This window comes from Tamandua tetradactyla, chromosome 11 (assembly GCF_023851605.1).
Source record: "Tamandua tetradactyla isolate mTamTet1 chromosome 11, mTamTet1.pri, whole genome shotgun sequence".
In the NCBI taxonomy this organism is placed as follows: Eukaryota; Metazoa; Chordata; class Mammalia; order Pilosa; family Myrmecophagidae; genus Tamandua; species Tamandua tetradactyla.
Window position 1 is genome coordinate 102,326,007 of NC_135337.1, and position 17,611 is coordinate 102,343,617.

General features: G+C 34.5%; 1 protein-coding gene and 1 long non-coding RNA gene across 8 annotated transcripts in view; one reads left to right on the plus strand and one right to left on the minus strand.

Moving 5' to 3' along the window:
* The window catches only part of LOC143650892 (cytoskeleton-associated protein 5-like), a 105,933-nt gene that overhangs the window by 19,950 nt on the left and 68,372 nt on the right, over nucleotides 1–17,611 (minus strand). For 5 of the 6 annotated variants that reach the window (XM_077122203.1, XM_077122202.1, XM_077122201.1 and 2 more), the window contains exons 10-20: nucleotides 15,767–15,856; nucleotides 15,486–15,650; nucleotides 14,801–14,929; nucleotides 13,903–14,085; nucleotides 10,808–10,918; nucleotides 10,405–10,515; nucleotides 9,364–9,456; nucleotides 6,405–6,590; nucleotides 4,611–4,705; nucleotides 2,128–2,185; nucleotides 1,905–2,030 (exon numbers count right to left, since the gene is read on the minus strand). In XM_077122203.1, coding sequence (XP_076978318.1) covers nucleotides 1,905–2,030; nucleotides 2,128–2,185; nucleotides 4,611–4,705; nucleotides 6,405–6,590; nucleotides 9,364–9,456; nucleotides 10,405–10,515; nucleotides 10,808–10,918; nucleotides 13,903–14,085; nucleotides 14,801–14,929; nucleotides 15,486–15,650; nucleotides 15,767–15,856 — 1,347 coding nt within the window. The remainder of the gene's footprint in view (nucleotides 1–1,904; nucleotides 2,031–2,127; nucleotides 2,186–4,610; nucleotides 4,706–6,404; nucleotides 6,591–9,363; nucleotides 9,457–10,404; nucleotides 10,516–10,807; nucleotides 10,919–13,902; nucleotides 14,086–14,800; nucleotides 14,930–15,485; nucleotides 15,651–15,766; nucleotides 15,857–17,611) is intronic. The other variant, XM_077122204.1, reaches the window with a different exon arrangement.
* Nucleotides 10,390–15,237, plus strand: LOC143650894 (uncharacterized). Of its 2 annotated transcripts, XR_013159755.1 has the most exons (4): nucleotides 11,219–11,248; nucleotides 12,727–12,958; nucleotides 13,292–13,363; nucleotides 14,497–15,237. It is a non-coding gene; the product is annotated as an uncharacterized LOC143650894 (long non-coding RNA). The 2 variants fall into 2 exon arrangements; XR_013159756.1 differs by lacking the exon at nucleotides 12,727–12,958 and having other exon boundaries at nucleotides 10,390–11,248.

Sequence of the window (17,611 nt, forward strand, 5' to 3'; positions counted from 1 at the left end):
CAGGAATCTCTTCATGTGCTTTTTAGTCATTTGTATTTTCTCTTTGGAGAAATGTCTATTCATATTCTTTGCCCACTTCATCACTAGGCTATTTGTTCTTTTGTTGAATTGTATGATGTCTTCCTGTACACAGGATATCAAACCTTTATCTGATATGTGGCTTCCAAATATTGTCTCCCATTGAGTCAGCTGCCTCTATCTTCTTGACAAAGTCTTTTGAGGCACAGAAGCTTTTGATTCTGAGGAGTTCCCCCTTTGTCTATTTTCGTTGCCTGTTCTTTGGGTGTAAAGTTTAAGAGGCTATCTCCTATTACTAGGTCTTGGAGATGTTTCCCCATATTTTCTTCTATAAGAGTTTCATGGTACTGGCTCTTATAGTTAGGTCTTTGATCCATTCTAAATTAGTTTCTGTATAGGGTATACAGTAGGGGTCCTTTTCATTCTTTTGATTACTTATATCTAGTTCTCCCATGTCCATTTATTGAAAAGACTATTTTGTGCCAATTCAATGGATTTGGGGGCCTTGTGTCTAAGATTAATTGACCATAGATTTGATGGTCAATTTCCTTCTGGGTCATCAATGCTTCCTCTATTTGTACTCTGTGTTATCTATCATTTCCCTGTTCCATTTTTTCCATCTTTCTTGCCATCTGTTCCTTTGTACATTTGAGTTCAACCGCTCTTTCTTTTTGCTCACTTACTCTTTCTTCCACCTCTTTAAATCTACTGCTGTGTGTCTCTAGTATATTTCTAATTTGGTCTACAGTATCATTCATCTCTGTGAGATCCACTATTTTTCTATTTGCTCTTTCAAATTCTTCTTTATGCTCCTTCAGTGTCTTCTTAATATATTTATGTCATCATGAACATCCTTGATTAGCTATTCCAAGCTGCATCCCCTCCAGTGTTTTAATTTAATCACTTGGCTAGCCATATCTGCCTGAATCCTCATGTGCTTAGTGATTTTCTTTCTGTATTGGGGGCATATGTTTGTCTTGATGAGGTTATTTTTCTAAGTTGCTTTCCTTGACTTGTCTATGGTTTTGTATTTGCCTGGGTTTACATTGAAGGTCCCCTTTTGCAACTGGTTTGCCAGTGATTACTTGCCAAACCAAGGCCCAGATCTCTTAGGGGGGATGCCATTCTACTCGAGGCATCTCAACAGATGGGGCTCTTAAGTCACCTCTTCCCCTCAGTCTCACCTCTCCCTGGCTGTGGTGGCCAGCTGAGCAAGATGGTGGTGGGGGTGGAGTGGGTAATCTGGGCACCTGATAATTCTCAGTGGCTGGCAGGGTGGCTAGTCCCAGCAGGCCGAGAAAGGCCTCTTGTTCCCTCAGGAAACCAGCCTGCCATGCCCATGGGGGAGGAATGCCAGTCACCACAGCTGGGGAACAGTTCTGTGTGGGATGATCTCGGCAGTTCCATCATGAATAATGTGCAGCTGGTCACTAAAATCCTACAAACAATTGTGCCATGCAGTTCCTGGCCATTCATCAGCCATACTAGAGGACAGACCAAATTCTACTCCTTACCACACTGCCATCTTGCTGTGTCCACACAATTTGCAAAAGTATTTTTATACCAACATTAGAATCTGACTCCTCAATCAGGAAGCAATTTCAGTTAGAATGCTTACTCAAGGAAGGTCAGGTTTTTTATGTTAAATTTTAAGAAATGTTTTCTTAATGTACTTTTTGAATTGTAAAATATCCATAATGCTTGAAATTTCAAAGGAAAAAAAGGAAATAAGGAGGAAAATCTCCCATACCACCCAGTTCTTTTCCTCATAGGCAATCAAAGTCACATATATCCTTTATTTTAAAGTGTTAGAAGTTTAAATTTAACCTATTAATACGAGCAATCTTGAACCCACCAATAAATTAAGTCATTTCTGGAATCCTTACCTTTTCAAATTCTGCATCTATTTGGGATAGGAGGGCAGGCTTCTCATCCTCCAAGAACATTCGCAAAGAGGGACCAACATTCAGATACATCACACCAAGCAGGGTGATGGCTGAGGTCCTCAAAGCCTGCCAGAAAAAAAAAAAAAAAAGAAACAACTACCCATGTGAGAACAGTGCCACAAAAATGCCTGCAATGCTGCTACTTATGCTGGCATATACTCACTGGGTTTGTTGCAGCAAGAGCTGTCTTCACATTGCTAATAAAAGCTTTGACATTCAACCTAGAAGAAATATCATTTAGAATTATAAACAAACAAATGAATGAAATCTTCAAAATCCAGGAGTCTGGGACTGTATTGTAGGATGTCCTCAGTTCATCTATTCTCTTTCTACACTCACTTTAAAGTGAGCTTTAATGCCATCTATATGCCAACTGCTCCTAAATCCAGTCAAGACCCCTCTCTTGAACTCCAGATTCATATATCCAGCTGGCTTTGTGACATGTCCATCCTTATGTCTAGCAGGCAGCTTACACCTAACTGTCAAAAACCAAACTTCTGATTTTCCACTCCCAACTCCCAAACCTGTTTTTCCCATAGTATGTCCTACTTCAGTTAAGACTCACATCATTTTAGGTTGCTTAGACTACCCCGACTCCTCAGAGTCATTCTCATCTCCTCTCTTTTAAATTCAGTAAATGGGTCATCTCTGTTTTTAAAATATATCCCAAGTTCTAATACTTTCATCTCCACAATGTTAAGTCCAGGCCACTATAACCTCTCGACAGGATTATTCTAATATTCTATTAACTAGTCTCCCTGCTTGTGTGACTGATTGCTATTTGTTCTCTGTGACAGACAAAAAGATTTTTTTAATTAAAAAAACTTTTTTTTAAACATAAGATACAAGCACGAACATTCTTACCATATGATCATTCCATTCTCGGTATTTAATCCATAACTCACAATATCATCACATAGTTGTATATTCATCACCAGGATCATTTCTTAGAACATTTGCATCAATTCAGAAAAAACTCTTTTTTACCTACCATACCCCTTACCCTCCTTTCATTGACTGTTAGTTTTTCTATCTACCCAATATATTTTAACCTTTATTCCCCCTATTAGTCAAAGAGATCTTGTAACTCTTGCTTAAAACTTTCTAATGGATTCCCAACTTAAAAATTTATGAGGACTTACATGACCCAGCACCCTATTATTTCTCCGATCTCATCTACTGCTACTTCCTAACTCCCTTACTCATTCCACTCCAGTTATTTTGGTCTCTTTAGTAATTTTGAATACATTATTTGTGATCCTACCTCGGGGCTTTTGCACTTGCTGTTCCCTTGATCTAGAATGCTATTCTCCCAGATTTTCATAGCTCACTTCTTTACATTCTATAGGTCTCTGCTCAAATGTTGTTTCTTTTCAGGAAGGACTGTGATTAACCTACAGAAAATGCCACCATCCCAACCACTCCAGGACAACACCACTCAACCTCTTATTCTATTTTACTTTACGTTCCTATAGTTTTTGATATATTTCTACTGCTTACTGTCTACATCTTATTCAAATATAAACTCCATGAAGGCAGGAATTTTTTCCATGATATATTCCCAGAGGCCAGAACAAAAGACAGAACATTAGAGGTGTTCAATAAGTAGTCATTAAAGGAATAAACAAATGAAACGTCATGGATGAATAAGACAGGAGGAAGCTACCTGACTTTTATGTCATGTTAAAAGGTTAGTTTGACATCAAAGACTGTACAATTAAAAGGGATTATATCAATACCATCAACTATGGCAGAACCCCAGAGTACTGAGAGAACAAACAATTTCTTGCATTAGTTGAATGAGAGCTCCTAATATTTCTTCAACTGGTAGAACTCAGAAGACAGTCTTGCAGGATATTAAGAGGTGTGCTATGATAAACAGCATGCCACAGAAGAAGGCAACAGTGTAGTGGTTAATATTACTCTCTCTTGGAACCAAAACGTTTGGATTCAAATCTTTGATTTGCCACTTCCTGACTGCTTTCCTAACAGAAAGCAGAACACAAGCTTTCGGTGTCTTTTAGTTTCTTTACCGATAAGACAAGGATAACATTACCACACATGGCTGTTATGAGGGTTAAATCAAATGAATTATTTGTAAATTGTTTAGAAAAGTGCCTTGCATGAAGTGACCTCCCTACAATTTCTTAAAAAAACAAAACAAAACAAAAAACGTCTGCAATGCCAGAGACCTGGGTTTGATTCCTGGAGCCTGCCCATGTCAAATAAATAAACAAAAAAACAAATGTGTTCTATATGAAAATAATTTGGGAAAGAGTGGCTAAACAAAGTCAAATGAATGTATTTCAGGATTTCTCAGATCTTTTAATTTACCAATGTGTACTGTGGTCTCTAAACTCAAAGATATATAGCAATTTCCAAACGTATTGAACTAGAAATCACTGGAACTGGCTTTTCTGTTGGTTATCTATTAACGTTTCAGGAAAAATAACTTAGAGAATTCTTTAAGTAAATATCAAACAAGAAAAGACTAGACTTGAGATCCAAGGTACTTTTGTTTTATCTAAATTAGATAATCTAACTCTGGTTTCTCAAAAAACAAGGAGAGATAGTTATGACAAATGCTATAATAACCAGTTAGCAACTGGGAAAACATTTATATTTTACTTGATTTCACTGACTTACCCAGAAAATCCAAATTCTTTTATTGCATTTGATAGCCAATTCAGAGTTTCTGACTGATTCTTGGTATTCTTCTGTGAGAAAGCCTTTGACATAACCTGAAACGGGGGGAGGGATGAAGATTTAGGATTTCTCTCACTTTTCTCATTGAAATATAGCATAACAATAAGGCAAATCATTTTTATAATGCTAAAACAAATGCAGAAAATGCTTTAGGAATAAAATATTTGACCTATACAAGAAAATGAGATTAAGTAACAACAGCATTAAAAACAGTATGTCTTCAGAATGAAGCTGGTCTGGATAGGACTAAGGTAAATCAGAATACAGGGTAAAGGATGCTATCATCTATACTTTAAAACTTCAATTTTTATGTGAGACCAAAGGAAGAGATGTTTATTTCATGCACAATCTACATTTTCAGCAGTCCATTATCTAATTTAACTTGTGTGGTCAGTTTATTTGAACACCATAATTATATGTGTTCTTATACATTAATCTTGAATAGGAAGTGAGATCTTTTTGGTTTGCCCAGGTTAGTGTGATGCCTCGATATATCCCAGAGTAATTTAGGCAGAGAATAAAAAAGTATTTTCAAAGTCTCATTTGAGGACTAGGGAGAGAGGACAAAGTATTAAAATTTCCCATTTGGGGAATTCCTGATATTCTTGAAAGCTATGGAGACAGCTAATTCAACAGGCTGAGCCCTCAATTTTGGGGCTCAACCCAAGGAAACTTATTTCTGAAAGGAGAAGCTAAGCCTACTCATAATGATGTCTCGGAGTCAACCCCAGAGAACCTCTTTTTGTCACTCAGATGTGGCCTCTCTCTAAGCCAACTTGGCAGGTGAGCTCACTGCCTTCCCCCCATGTGGGATGTGATTCCCAGGGGTCTACATTTCCCTGGGTACATGGAACATGATTTTCAGAGATGAGCTGGGACCTGACATCATGGGATTGATAAAGCCTTCTTGACCGAAAAGGGAAGAGGGAAATGAAACAAAATAAAGTTTCAGTGACAGAGATTTCAGACAGAGTTGAGAGGTTATCCTGGAGGTTATTCTTAAGCATTATATAGATATCCCTTTTTAATTTATGTTGTATTGGAGTAGAGGGAAGTACCTGAAACTGTTGAACTGTATTGCAGTAGCTTTGATTCTTGAAGATGACTGGATAACTATATAGCTTTTATAATGTGACTGTGTGATTGTGATAATGTGTCTAATGTTCCCTTTGTTCAGTATATGGACAGATGAGTAAAAAAATAAGGACAAAAAGTAAATAAATAATAGTGGGGGATAAGGGGTAAAAAAATTGGTAAACTGCAATGCTAGAAGTCAGTGAGGAAGAGTGGTAAGGAATATGAGATATATGCGTTTTTCTTTTTATGTCTTTGTTAAGAGTAATGCAAATATTCTAAAAATGATCATGATGACAAATATACAACTATGTGATGATATTGTGAGCCACTGATTGTATACTTTGGATGGACTGTATGATGTGTGAAGACACCTCAATAAAGTTATTTTAAAACAAAAAAATAGCAATCTGGGCTGTTACAGCTTTATTAGTGATCTATATTATACTGTTTTAGTCTATTAAAAAAGGCAGTTTTAGCTTACTTTTGATCAAGGTAAGTTTTAATTATCAGGCAATAGTTTGTTATTAAAGTTAAAAAATGCAGTATCAAAAGGGTTTTACTGCAGAAGACAAAAACTAAACTTTGATCAGTAAGCCTGAAAATACAATTTGAGAGACAATGAGGAAACTTGGAGAAAGAAAGGTCTTTATCACCAACCTGTTCAGCTGTCCACGGCAACATACATGCTTCAGCTATGGCTGTCATAGCTTCTTTTGCATTGTTCCCACACTTCACATCTCCAATCTTATCTACTAGGCCATCTAGTACAATCTGAGCTGAGGTTTTGGAAAAGTTTCCCTTCTGGGCAATCACAGCAACTATGTGGAGCTTCATCTGCATCACCTGATAAACGGATGCATCATAAACTTATGAGTAAGCCAAAGACATCTACCTTTCTACTTATTTCTATAGTAGCCTGAAGATACAACAGTTAGAGACTACTGCAAACACAACCAAACTAAAATCAGAATTTTAAACAAAGAAGCAAAATTTTTATCCTTTGTTACCACTTATCAATTAGAGTAGCTTTAAAAAGTACTAGTAAAGGAGAATATTATGCTGAGTGAGTCCAGCCAAAAACTAAAGGACAAATACTGTATGGTCCCACTGATGTGAACGGACATTCGAGAATAAACTTGAAATATGTCATTGGTAACAGAGTCCAGCAGTAGTTAGAAACAGGGTAAGATAATGGGTAATTGAAGCTGAAGGGATACAGACTGTGCAACAGGACTAGATACAAACACTCAAAAATGGACAGCACAATAATACCTAATTGTAAAGTAATCATGTTAAAACACTGAATGAAGCTGCATCTGAGCTATAGGGTTTTTTTTTTTTTTACTATTATTACTACTTTTATTTCTTTTCTCTATATTAACATTTTATATCTTTTTCTGTTGTGTTGCTAGTTCCTCTAAACCAATGCAAATGTACTAAGAAACGATGATCATGCATCTATGTGATGATGTTAAGAATTACTGAGTGCATATGTAGAATGGTATGATTTCTAAATGTTGTGTTATTTTTTTTTCTTTCCGTCAATAAAAAAATACAGGAAAAAGTACTAGTAAAGGTATTTTTGTTTGCAACTCTATGATTGTACAACATTCAAAACAAAAAAGGAGGTAAGAAAGAAGTCATATTGAAGAAAAGTTTTTCTATACTATCGAAATTAAGTTATATTAATCTAAAATTAGATTATTATAAATTGAGATGTTCAGTGAAAACAAGAAAATAAAAACACATGTAGTAACATAAATGACAAAGGAATTAAAATGACACACTAGAAAATAACACAAAAGAAGGCAATAAACAAGGAATAAACAAGACAAAAGAAATAGAAAACAAATAGCAAAACAACAGACATAAACTCCACCTCGTCAATAGTTACATTAAATGTTAATGTTTTAAACACCCCAATTAAAAGGATAGGCAGAAAAGATAACAAAACATAATACAACCATATATTTTCTGCAAAAGAAGCATTTTAGATTCAAAGACATGAAAAGGCTGAAAATAAAAGAACTGAAAAAGATACACTATACAAATGATAACCACAAAAAGCACTGAAAGGCTATACTAATATCAGAACAAATACATTTGAAGACAAAAATTGTACTAGAGATAAAGGCCTTTGTATAATGATAAAAGGGTCTAACTGTCAATTATAAACATAAATGCACCTAACAACAGAACCCCCTCAAAATGAAGCAAAAGTGTCAGAATCAATGGCAAAAACCAGGTAATAAAACAATCATAGTTGGAGATTCTGATATTGCACTTCCAGTAACAGACTAAAAAGGCAGAAGATCAACAAAAAAGAATCTTAAACCAAAAACCTAATTTTCCACTTTGAGAAATTAGAGAAAGAGCAAACGAAACCCAGAACAAGCAGAAGAAAGGAAATAATAAAGATTAAAATGAAAATAAATGAAATCGAGATTAGAGAAAAAGAATGAAACCAATTGTGTTTTTTTAAAGGATCAAAAAATTGGCAAACTTTTAGATAGAACAAGCAAAGAGAGAGGACTTAAATTTCTAAAATCAGGAATGAAAGAAGTGATATTAAAAAAACTGTAAGGGAATACTATGAATAACTGTTTATCAACAAATTGATTAACCAAACAACCTAGATGAAATGGACAAATTCCCAGGGCGACACAAAGTACCGAAACTGAGTCCAGAACAGAAAATCTGAAAAGACCAATAACAAGTGAAGAGATTGAATTAGTATTCAAAAAACTACCCCCCCACCCCCACAAAAATGCAAAGCTCAGAATGAGACACCTTCAGTGGTTTAAAGAATTTTAAAACTTAAAAAAAAATTAATGATACTTCACAAACTCTTGAAGAAAATAAAAGAGGAAGGAACACTTTCCAACTCATTCTATGAGGCCAATACTATGCTATTACCAAACTCAAAAAGTCATATCTCAAGAAAACTACAGACTGATATCCCTTATGAATACAGTCACACAATCGCTCAATAAGACACTATCAAACTGAATCCATCCATTAACGTATGAGACAGATTACATATCCTGACAAAGTAGGATTTATTTCAGAAATGCAGTATTAAAAAATGTATCAATATATTTTACTAATGGAGTAAAGGGATAAAACCCACACCATCATTTTAAAAGATGCCTCCCCCAAAAAAGCATGTGATAGAATCCAACACCCTTTCATGAGGGCTATGTGCAATCTAGAAAGACAGAAGGAAACTTTTTTTTCCCTTCTGTATCAACTTTCCTTTACCTCCCTCTTCAACTACTTTCCAGACTAATAAGCTAGTATTGCTACATTTTAGCACTATCATCAGTTAATGATGTTACAAACTACATGGTAACTTTTCACTGGCAGATTAAATACTGCATTTATTTTTTACCCAAATGAATAAGAGAGGTTTCACACTGTTTATCCCTTGAATACATAAAAATTGAAACACACACACACCACACTCATTTATAAAAAAGATGACACATTCTTTGAGTGTCTTAAAAAAACACATGCCAACTATCATTAAAAACTATACCTCTCTATTACTTCATTAGATAATGTAAAATAAATGACTTGTTTTTTAACAGATATTAAAACTCCTACTGAAAAATACCTGAAAATTAGTTTCTTTCCATCCAGGTTTCTTAGCCAGCATCCTCACTAATGCCTGACATGGCATTTTAGTTCGGTCCATTAGCTCAACAGCCTTAAAATAAAACAGAGTAGTGAGAGAATTCTATAATTAAGAGGATGGTATAACCCAAAATAAAGTAAATGGTTACCTCTGAAGGAGGGAGGGGAATGGAATTGAGGGGGATTTTTAGATGGAACTTATATAATTTCTATTATAATGCCTTAGTTTGGTACCTGGATGTTAAATTCACATCACTGGAATTCTTTTTTAGACATTTGAGGAATTCACAATTTCTTCTAAGGAATGTAAAAATGTGATAGTAACAGTTGTCATTAACTTACTGTGTGGTAGAAACTGCCTATACATACTTTGTCTTACTTGATTTTCCTAAAAACATGGTGAAGTATGGTAGGTTAAAAGTGCTTAAACATTAAATTTCAAAGACACATAGCTCAGGTCTAAACCATGTAAATGGCAGACACGAGACTAGAAACCAGGTCTCCTGCCTCAAGTTACAGTGCTCCTTCAGTTTCTCCACATCTGTCCTCATGAGAGCCACACAGCACATGCCAGAGAGAACTGCTGCATTCTTTCCAGCCCTGGATTTTGAAAGGACTTTCTCATACCAGGGGATAATTTTCTTCTCTACCATGGAATTATGTGGAAAAAGGGGAACAAAGAAATGGATAAAGGGTAGCTTAAATGGAGAGCTCTGCTTGTCTAGTAAGTTTAATGAACAAGTACCATACTTTCAAAATCCATCTAAGCCTGATAATTCAGAATAAGAACCTCATTTTCTTAAGTACTAATGTTATGAACTTAGAAAAGGCATAGACTACAGATGTTAAAGATAACCATTGTATGGCTATAAAGAACAAAAAACTCATCTTTGGTTAACACAGTGAAACATGTTTACTGGTTATCAAACATGGCAATTATGACAAATACTTCATTTGTCAATTTTATTGCTCCTATAAAATCTAATTTTCTTTCACACTCAATTCATCCCTGCGCACTCACCTTCTGGAACTCTACCATAGATGCCAACCTTTCTTTCCAGTTACTACTGTCTAGAAGTTGTATACAGTTAGAGGGAAGGACAGCTGAAGCTTTTTCTTCACATATTTCAATCTATAAGATATGAAAATGTAAAATATGAGGAACTGCTTAAGGAAATAGATCTCAAGAATGTAAAAATACTCTAGCCAAAACTAAAAGAACACTCCCATAGGCATGTTAAAGTATATTAAGTTTACATTATAATGCCATAAAGGGGAGGTCTGGTATGCCCGAGACACAGTTTCAATAAGCTTAAAGACACTGATTTACTATAAGCTGTAGAAGCCAGCAAAGAAAGAACTCAGATTTTCTCACAGGTCGCAACTTCCAGTTTTATGGGTTTCAGGACTCACAAAAAACTGACCGAGAGCACAGGCTCCACGATTTCTTTGGTATCTAATCTTTTCTTGTTCTTGGTTCCAGTGCTTCCTGTGCCTCCTGGTACAGCTGGCTTCCCCTTAGGTGGTCCACCAGCCTAAAAATAAAATAAAAAAAAGTCACTTAAAGGACTTAGAATAGTGGTTGTTAAAATTTTTTTTTTGGGAGGGTCACAGACCCCTTGAAAATCTCGTTAAAATGAGGAATTGATCTCACACAAAATGCATATTTTTTCATGTTCACTGAATTTAGCAGTTTCAAGGGCAGAAAGATGAAGTCCTTCAAGAGCATCAATGGTAGAATCTGAAGACCTCACATTAAGAACCTCTGAATCATAAAGGGACAGATATTACATGGTTCCATTCATATTAAATAGCTGGAATATGCAAGCACAGAGAGACAGAAAGTAGAGTACAGGTTACCAGAGGTGGGGGAGAGGGAATGGGGAATAGGGAGCCAATCCATATGGTTTCTGTTTGGGGTGGTGGAAAAGTTCTGGTAATGGATTGTGACGAGGGAAGCACAACACTGTAAATGTGATTAATCCAACTAAATTACATGCTTAGGAGTGGCTGAGATGGGAAACGCTGAGGTTTTATATATGTTAAATGTTGAGTTGTATACATGATAGCTAAAAAAAAGAAATTGATTCAGAATGAACTAATGAGATAAATGAAATAATTATTGACTAGAATTATACTACACTACAGATTCATTTGCGAATCATTTAATTGAAACTTTAAATGTCATTAAATTTTTCCTATTTTACCAGACAGTTGCTAATTTATAACATTTACTCAATACTTAACCACAGGGGTTCCAAATAAATAGGAATATATCATTAGTCACTGTAAAACTATATAGCTTACAAAGAAAAAAAGATTAAAATAGAAATCTTAGTAAGCATTCTGGATATGTTGAGATGGTTACTTCACCCAATCTTTTTACTGTTTTAATAGTTTTTCAGATGACTTGCTTGGATTTTATAAATATGTATCAACAGATCATCTACAAGTTATCATTATTGTTACTGATAACAGTAACAATAAGTTATTGACCACATTTCCTTCCTAGTAGTAATATCTTTTATATTTTTTGTCTATTTATAGAACATTAAGCAATAATAAGAGCAAACTTATTTTTTCACATTTCTCATTTTAACGAGAATGCTTCCAGTGTTTCACCATTAGACATAATGCAGGTTTTGGTTTGCCATATCTATTACTGTATGTAGATCTAGCTATGTAATCATGTCAAAGTATCTGTCCATTTCTATGTGGTTATAAATTTTTATCAAAGTGTGTTATCATAATGATAAATTATGATATAATTTATCATAATCTGTTAAAGATATCTGAAATGACAGATTTGATCTATTAATTTAGTAAATTTTATATTAATATTGAACCACTTGGAATAAAATTTCAATTGGCCATATATTTACTCTTGGATTCTATTTGTTAATATTCTATTAAATATCTTGATCTAAGTTAATTTCACTTAGTTTTGAAAAGATGCTAGTAAACAGCAATATATCACAAGGCAGATAACCCATAGCAATAACAGTAGTAAGGCAACACACATCACTGTTCATATCATTCCTTCTTCTTATTTGGATATTTAAAAACTTGTCCAAACCAGTAAAGAAGAGATAGAAAGATAGAGGACTAAATTAGCCTTCAACAACCAGATCAGTTCTGAAACCAACATTATCTAGAACATATTCCAAAGTTTTAATTGCTAAATAAATGCTGGTATAGCCAGTATTCTAAACAAATGGCAACCTCTAACACTTGCCACTTCATATAAGTGGAATGATTTTGTTGGTTCAGGATAACTACATAAAGAGATTTTATTGTTTTCAAACAGTAAAAGTATAAAATTCTATACTTTCTTTTTATCTAGATTGTATCTTCTGAATCTTTCACTGTAATAGCATTCTCTTTATGGAGGGGTACCTCAAATTACAAATCTCCTATATATGTTTTAAAAGTGGGAAAAGAAGGAAGTTGCCCTAAAAAAAATCCTCAACCTATGAGAAGGCCAGCTAAGTTTGGCCATGGATGGGTTCAGAAAGGTAAGAGGAAGTGAAGAGGTGGCTGCAGGAAGAAACCTGGCCTTAAGATGTTGGGCCCAGGTGAGTGACCAAGTAGAAAACAGCTGCTGACTTGCTGTATTAGAAGTGTTGTGGAGATAGCTTAATACAACAGAAAATGCATACTCTGGTACTAAAGATACCTGAGTTCAAACTCCAGTTCTGCCACTCCATTCATTCTATAAATAGATGGTCAACCTTACGAGATACCCTAAACTGTTACATACATGGGAGATCAAGTAGTTACGTGATCTCTCTCCTAAGGTTACAATATCGGGGGAAGACAAAGTAAACAAATGCACAATAAAAATAAATTGTAAGAGAATGTGTAGGAAACTTAAACTCACTTAGCCTTAATTTACTTTTGGAAACAAGAATCAAAACACACCTATCTCAAAGGTTACTATGAGGATTAAATGATATCATGCAAGTGAAGTACATCACAAAGTAAGTATCACTAAATATTTGTTCCCTTCCCCAACTCCATGCCAGGGTTTGGGTAGGGGGCAGGGGTGAGAGAAAATAATCACTTTTTGTGTAGACAGTAGATAACTTTTATCCTTAGAGAGTCCACTGGACACGTGTCACGAAAATATGACATATCTGTCACGTATAAAAGTGACAATACTTGGACTGGTCAGGAGAATCAGTGCTGTGACTCAGCAGCCTTATAACAGTAACCAATATGACATTATTAATGTTTTGATATGGCTATAGTTCACCATTTAATGATATTTTCTGATCCCTTAAAATGAATTCCTATAATGCCACTGCTACTTTTTAAATCTCTATTAAAGTTTCAAATAGCCAAATGTATTATTGAAATATTTTGTTTGCATTAATGATGATCTATTGTATTTTGAATGTGGACAATGAATTCAAATCTCAAACGAGGCATATGCGAAGGACTACCATGAATCTAAGGCTCAGACCCTACCTTACTAAATTTTAATTTTTAAACCATATCTTCCAAGTCATCTATTAACCTTTGTAGCAGGTGCCTTTTTTAAGGGTCCTGGTTTGTGTGCTGAACTGTCCTTTGTTTCCTTATCTCCTGTAGCTCCTGAAGCAGCAGTCCTTCCAGGGGCTGATTTAAATTCCTTTTTATCAGATGCTAGTCCAGCTTTCTTACCATGCATGAGTTCTACTTTTTCTGAACATTCTTTGATCTGGAGAATGAAATAGAGATGAACATAATCAAAATCCCAAACTTGAAATACAACCATTCTGTTATTATTTAATACACCATTTCTAAACCACAATTGTATGAGAATTCAGAGAAAAGAGTTTCCTTTTCAACAAAAACATGCTATAGTTATTCAGTTTCTTGGCAGTACCTATACATTATATTAGTTACATTTTATTTCTAGACAAACAGAATGACAATAAATGCACAGTGATTGCATTTATGTTGGAAGGCATATTTGGAAAGGTAATTTTCCAGATTTAGAAACAAATGTATCTGAAAATATTTTCACACCTTCCACAGATTGGTCACTTGGCTTTCTTTGTATTAACTGAAAAGATATTTCTATTAATATCAATATTGTAGCTTGGAGTGAAATTTAAATCCTCAATAGGTATGCTTCAAACTCCAGGACTGAACCATCAATGGATTTACAAGTTGACATCAGCATGTTTTCTTAATGAAACAGAACAGCCAAAACAAAAAATAACAGAGTGCATCCTCCAAGACTTGTTTAAACTGTGTGTGTACATGTGTGAATGTATGATATGACTTAAAATTTATTCCTATTGTGGACTGTAACAAGAAATTGAGAAATTCTGATAAGAACATCGTTCCTCTTAAATTGGAAAGAGACAACACCAGATGCATTGAGACAATACTGCCATCAATTTCAATGTAATCTATTACTAACCTACCTTGTCAAGCTTCAGTTTATCCACATCCGCTAAGAATGGGTTGATTGCTTTCTCACCAACCACCTTCAAAGCCATACCCAATGCCTCAAATGCAGCATCTCTGACCTCAGGAGCTGAATCTGTGATGTGCTATAGTTCAGAAGTAAGCAAAATGATCTTAATGCAAGGTATTTGAAATTATAATTCAGACTGACAGAAGTTGGTTAAATAATTTTTCTTTTACAGTTCACTGAAATTAAGTACAGCTTTCCTTCTGGCAGTTAACAGTTATTCTTTCCCAAATGCTTTTGGTTAAGGAAAGCTCTGGTAATCCATTCAGCAAGAAAGTGCTTCCTTTCCCTCTACCCTCTGTCTATAATGCCTCACTCCCAAATGAACTTCAAATCCCCCAAATTTGATGCCTGTGTTTGACTAGATTGAGCTGAACACTAGTATATGGACCAGTAAGAAACAAAATGTTTAGCAATTAGTTAAATCACAAAGTTAACTTGGGCTTTTCTTTAAGAAAAGGAAACCAAACAGAATTTGGTTTCAGTTTCCAAAGCTAAAGAGAACTTGTACCTGGAAAGACCCCAATCTATCATCGCAAAGTCAATGAGTCACTATACATTTTCACCAGGAAAAGAAAAACCTTGATAACATGTAAAAAAAAAAAAAAGCCCCCCATTTTGATTACAGTCAATACCTTAAGTAAAGCAGCACAAAAGGGCTTCAGTAATCTCTTTGGCAGCATAGAGGCAGTGCAGTGGTGGAAACTTCTTGCAATAAAAAGAGATGTCTGCTGCTTAATGGTTGGGTTTTTATTATCCATTACTACTAAAACATCCTCACTGATGTTTTGTAGTGTGGTCTTTAGAAAAAAATGTGGTCAATGAGATTTCTTTAATTATAACAGAACAACCAAAATATTACACTGATAAAATTTCACTTTAGAGAAAACCCACAAAACACATGCTACCAACTTACAGTAAGGAAGATTGCATCAATTGCCTCCTGCAAGGCTTGTACCACTTGAGGCTTTTTCTCTTTGAATTTCTCCAAAATAGTTGGCACAACCTACAAAAGTGAACAGCTAGAATGTTTTTCATAATAAAAAGGAATAAATATTAGTACATTCAACAACATGGATAAAGCTTGAAATCATGCTGAGTTAAAGAAGTGAATCACAAACAATTACATAGTGTACGATTCCATTTATTAGAATGTGAAATCCTAAGAGACAGAAATTAGATTAGTGGATGTCAAGGTCTAGGAAGAAGGGAGAATGGGGAATGACTTCTAATGGGTTTGGGGTTCCTTTTTAGGGTGACAAAAATGTTTTACACTTAACAGTGGTGATGGCTGCACAATTCAGAATGTACTAAAAACCAATAAATTATACACTTTAAAAGGGTGAATTTTATAGTATGAAAATTATATCTTAATAAAGTTGTTATAAAAAAATGACCTTGCTTCTATCAACTAAATAAGTAGAATAAAAAGTCATTTCTCATGGAGTGGTAACCCATAAACTCTGAAATCTGTTCTGCAACTACTTGTTGAAATGTACTTTGAAAATTATTGCTTTTTCTTTCTCTATATGTTATATTTCACAATTAAAAAACATAAAAAGAAAGAAGTCATTTTCTTGAAGTGGAGAAGAATCTTATGTTGGAACAATTAAGGATTCCCATTCCATCCCACTGTAGCAGTGTTTCTCAAACTTTTTTTCTGCCTCTACACCTTACATGCAAAATCCCATTTCCACCAGTAGCATCTCTTATTAGGCAGAATGATTCTTGAGTAGGTGGACTTAGGCAGGATAACAGGTAAGAGTACAAATTCTCTGTCTTCACCCAAGATTCTGAAATACCTTCTGGGAGGCCTCCTGCATCTTCACTACACTAAAGGTACACAGAAATAGTACCAAAAATTACAGCAATTTGTGAGCTGAACATTATCTTTTTATTCAAGATCTAAGTTAAGATCAGTAATATTGGAATTCTAATTTTTTCTTACAAATTATCACTCATTCAAATGTTTATTGAAGGTCTGCAACTGTGTTAGCAGGCAAATTAAAGATTTTTTTTAGATCCAAAAGAGACAGTGAAGCTCTATAGCATTAAAAAAATTTTTACCAAGATTTCACAGAAATGGTACAGATCAGAGGAAATAGTTTCCATGAAGAAGTAGAAGTCTTTTCAATACAACAGTTATTTATAAACTTGAAAAATCAAAATATTCTAACGTCTATAAAGCTTAAGTTCACTTTTATAAATAATGCCAAGAAGACAGCTCATAAAAAGGCAAAGAAAATAAAACAATCATTAACATGAAAGATACCAAATGGTACATAATCATCCAACCAAGACTTGGTAAATAAAAAGCATCTGAAAAATTATTTTCCAGCTTGAAAAGTTATTCCTAATAAAAAAGTATAAATATTCTAATAAATAACACAAAATTGACCAAAAAGTAGTTATTACATTGATAACACCCACACACATGCTCCATTTTACAGTTCATATGTCTAAGGTTTTTAAAGATCTTGAAAATTTTCCCATTAAGCCAGTCATTAGTTATTTGATAGTACATTTGTGGTTTTTTTTTTTAGTTGTCTGAAATTATTTTTAAGGCTATGAGTAAGCAAGCTCCATAGTGATACTAGATATGAGCCTCACAATGTAAAACTGAGATATGACTTGGGACTATAAAGAGACTCATAAGGCAATCTAAGGAATCAAATGGTCAAATGATTAGGAATTTGAACCCTAAAATTCAGTAAGGTCACTTTTTAAGATGCTGAAAAGTAAGTAATTCAGACCAGACTTT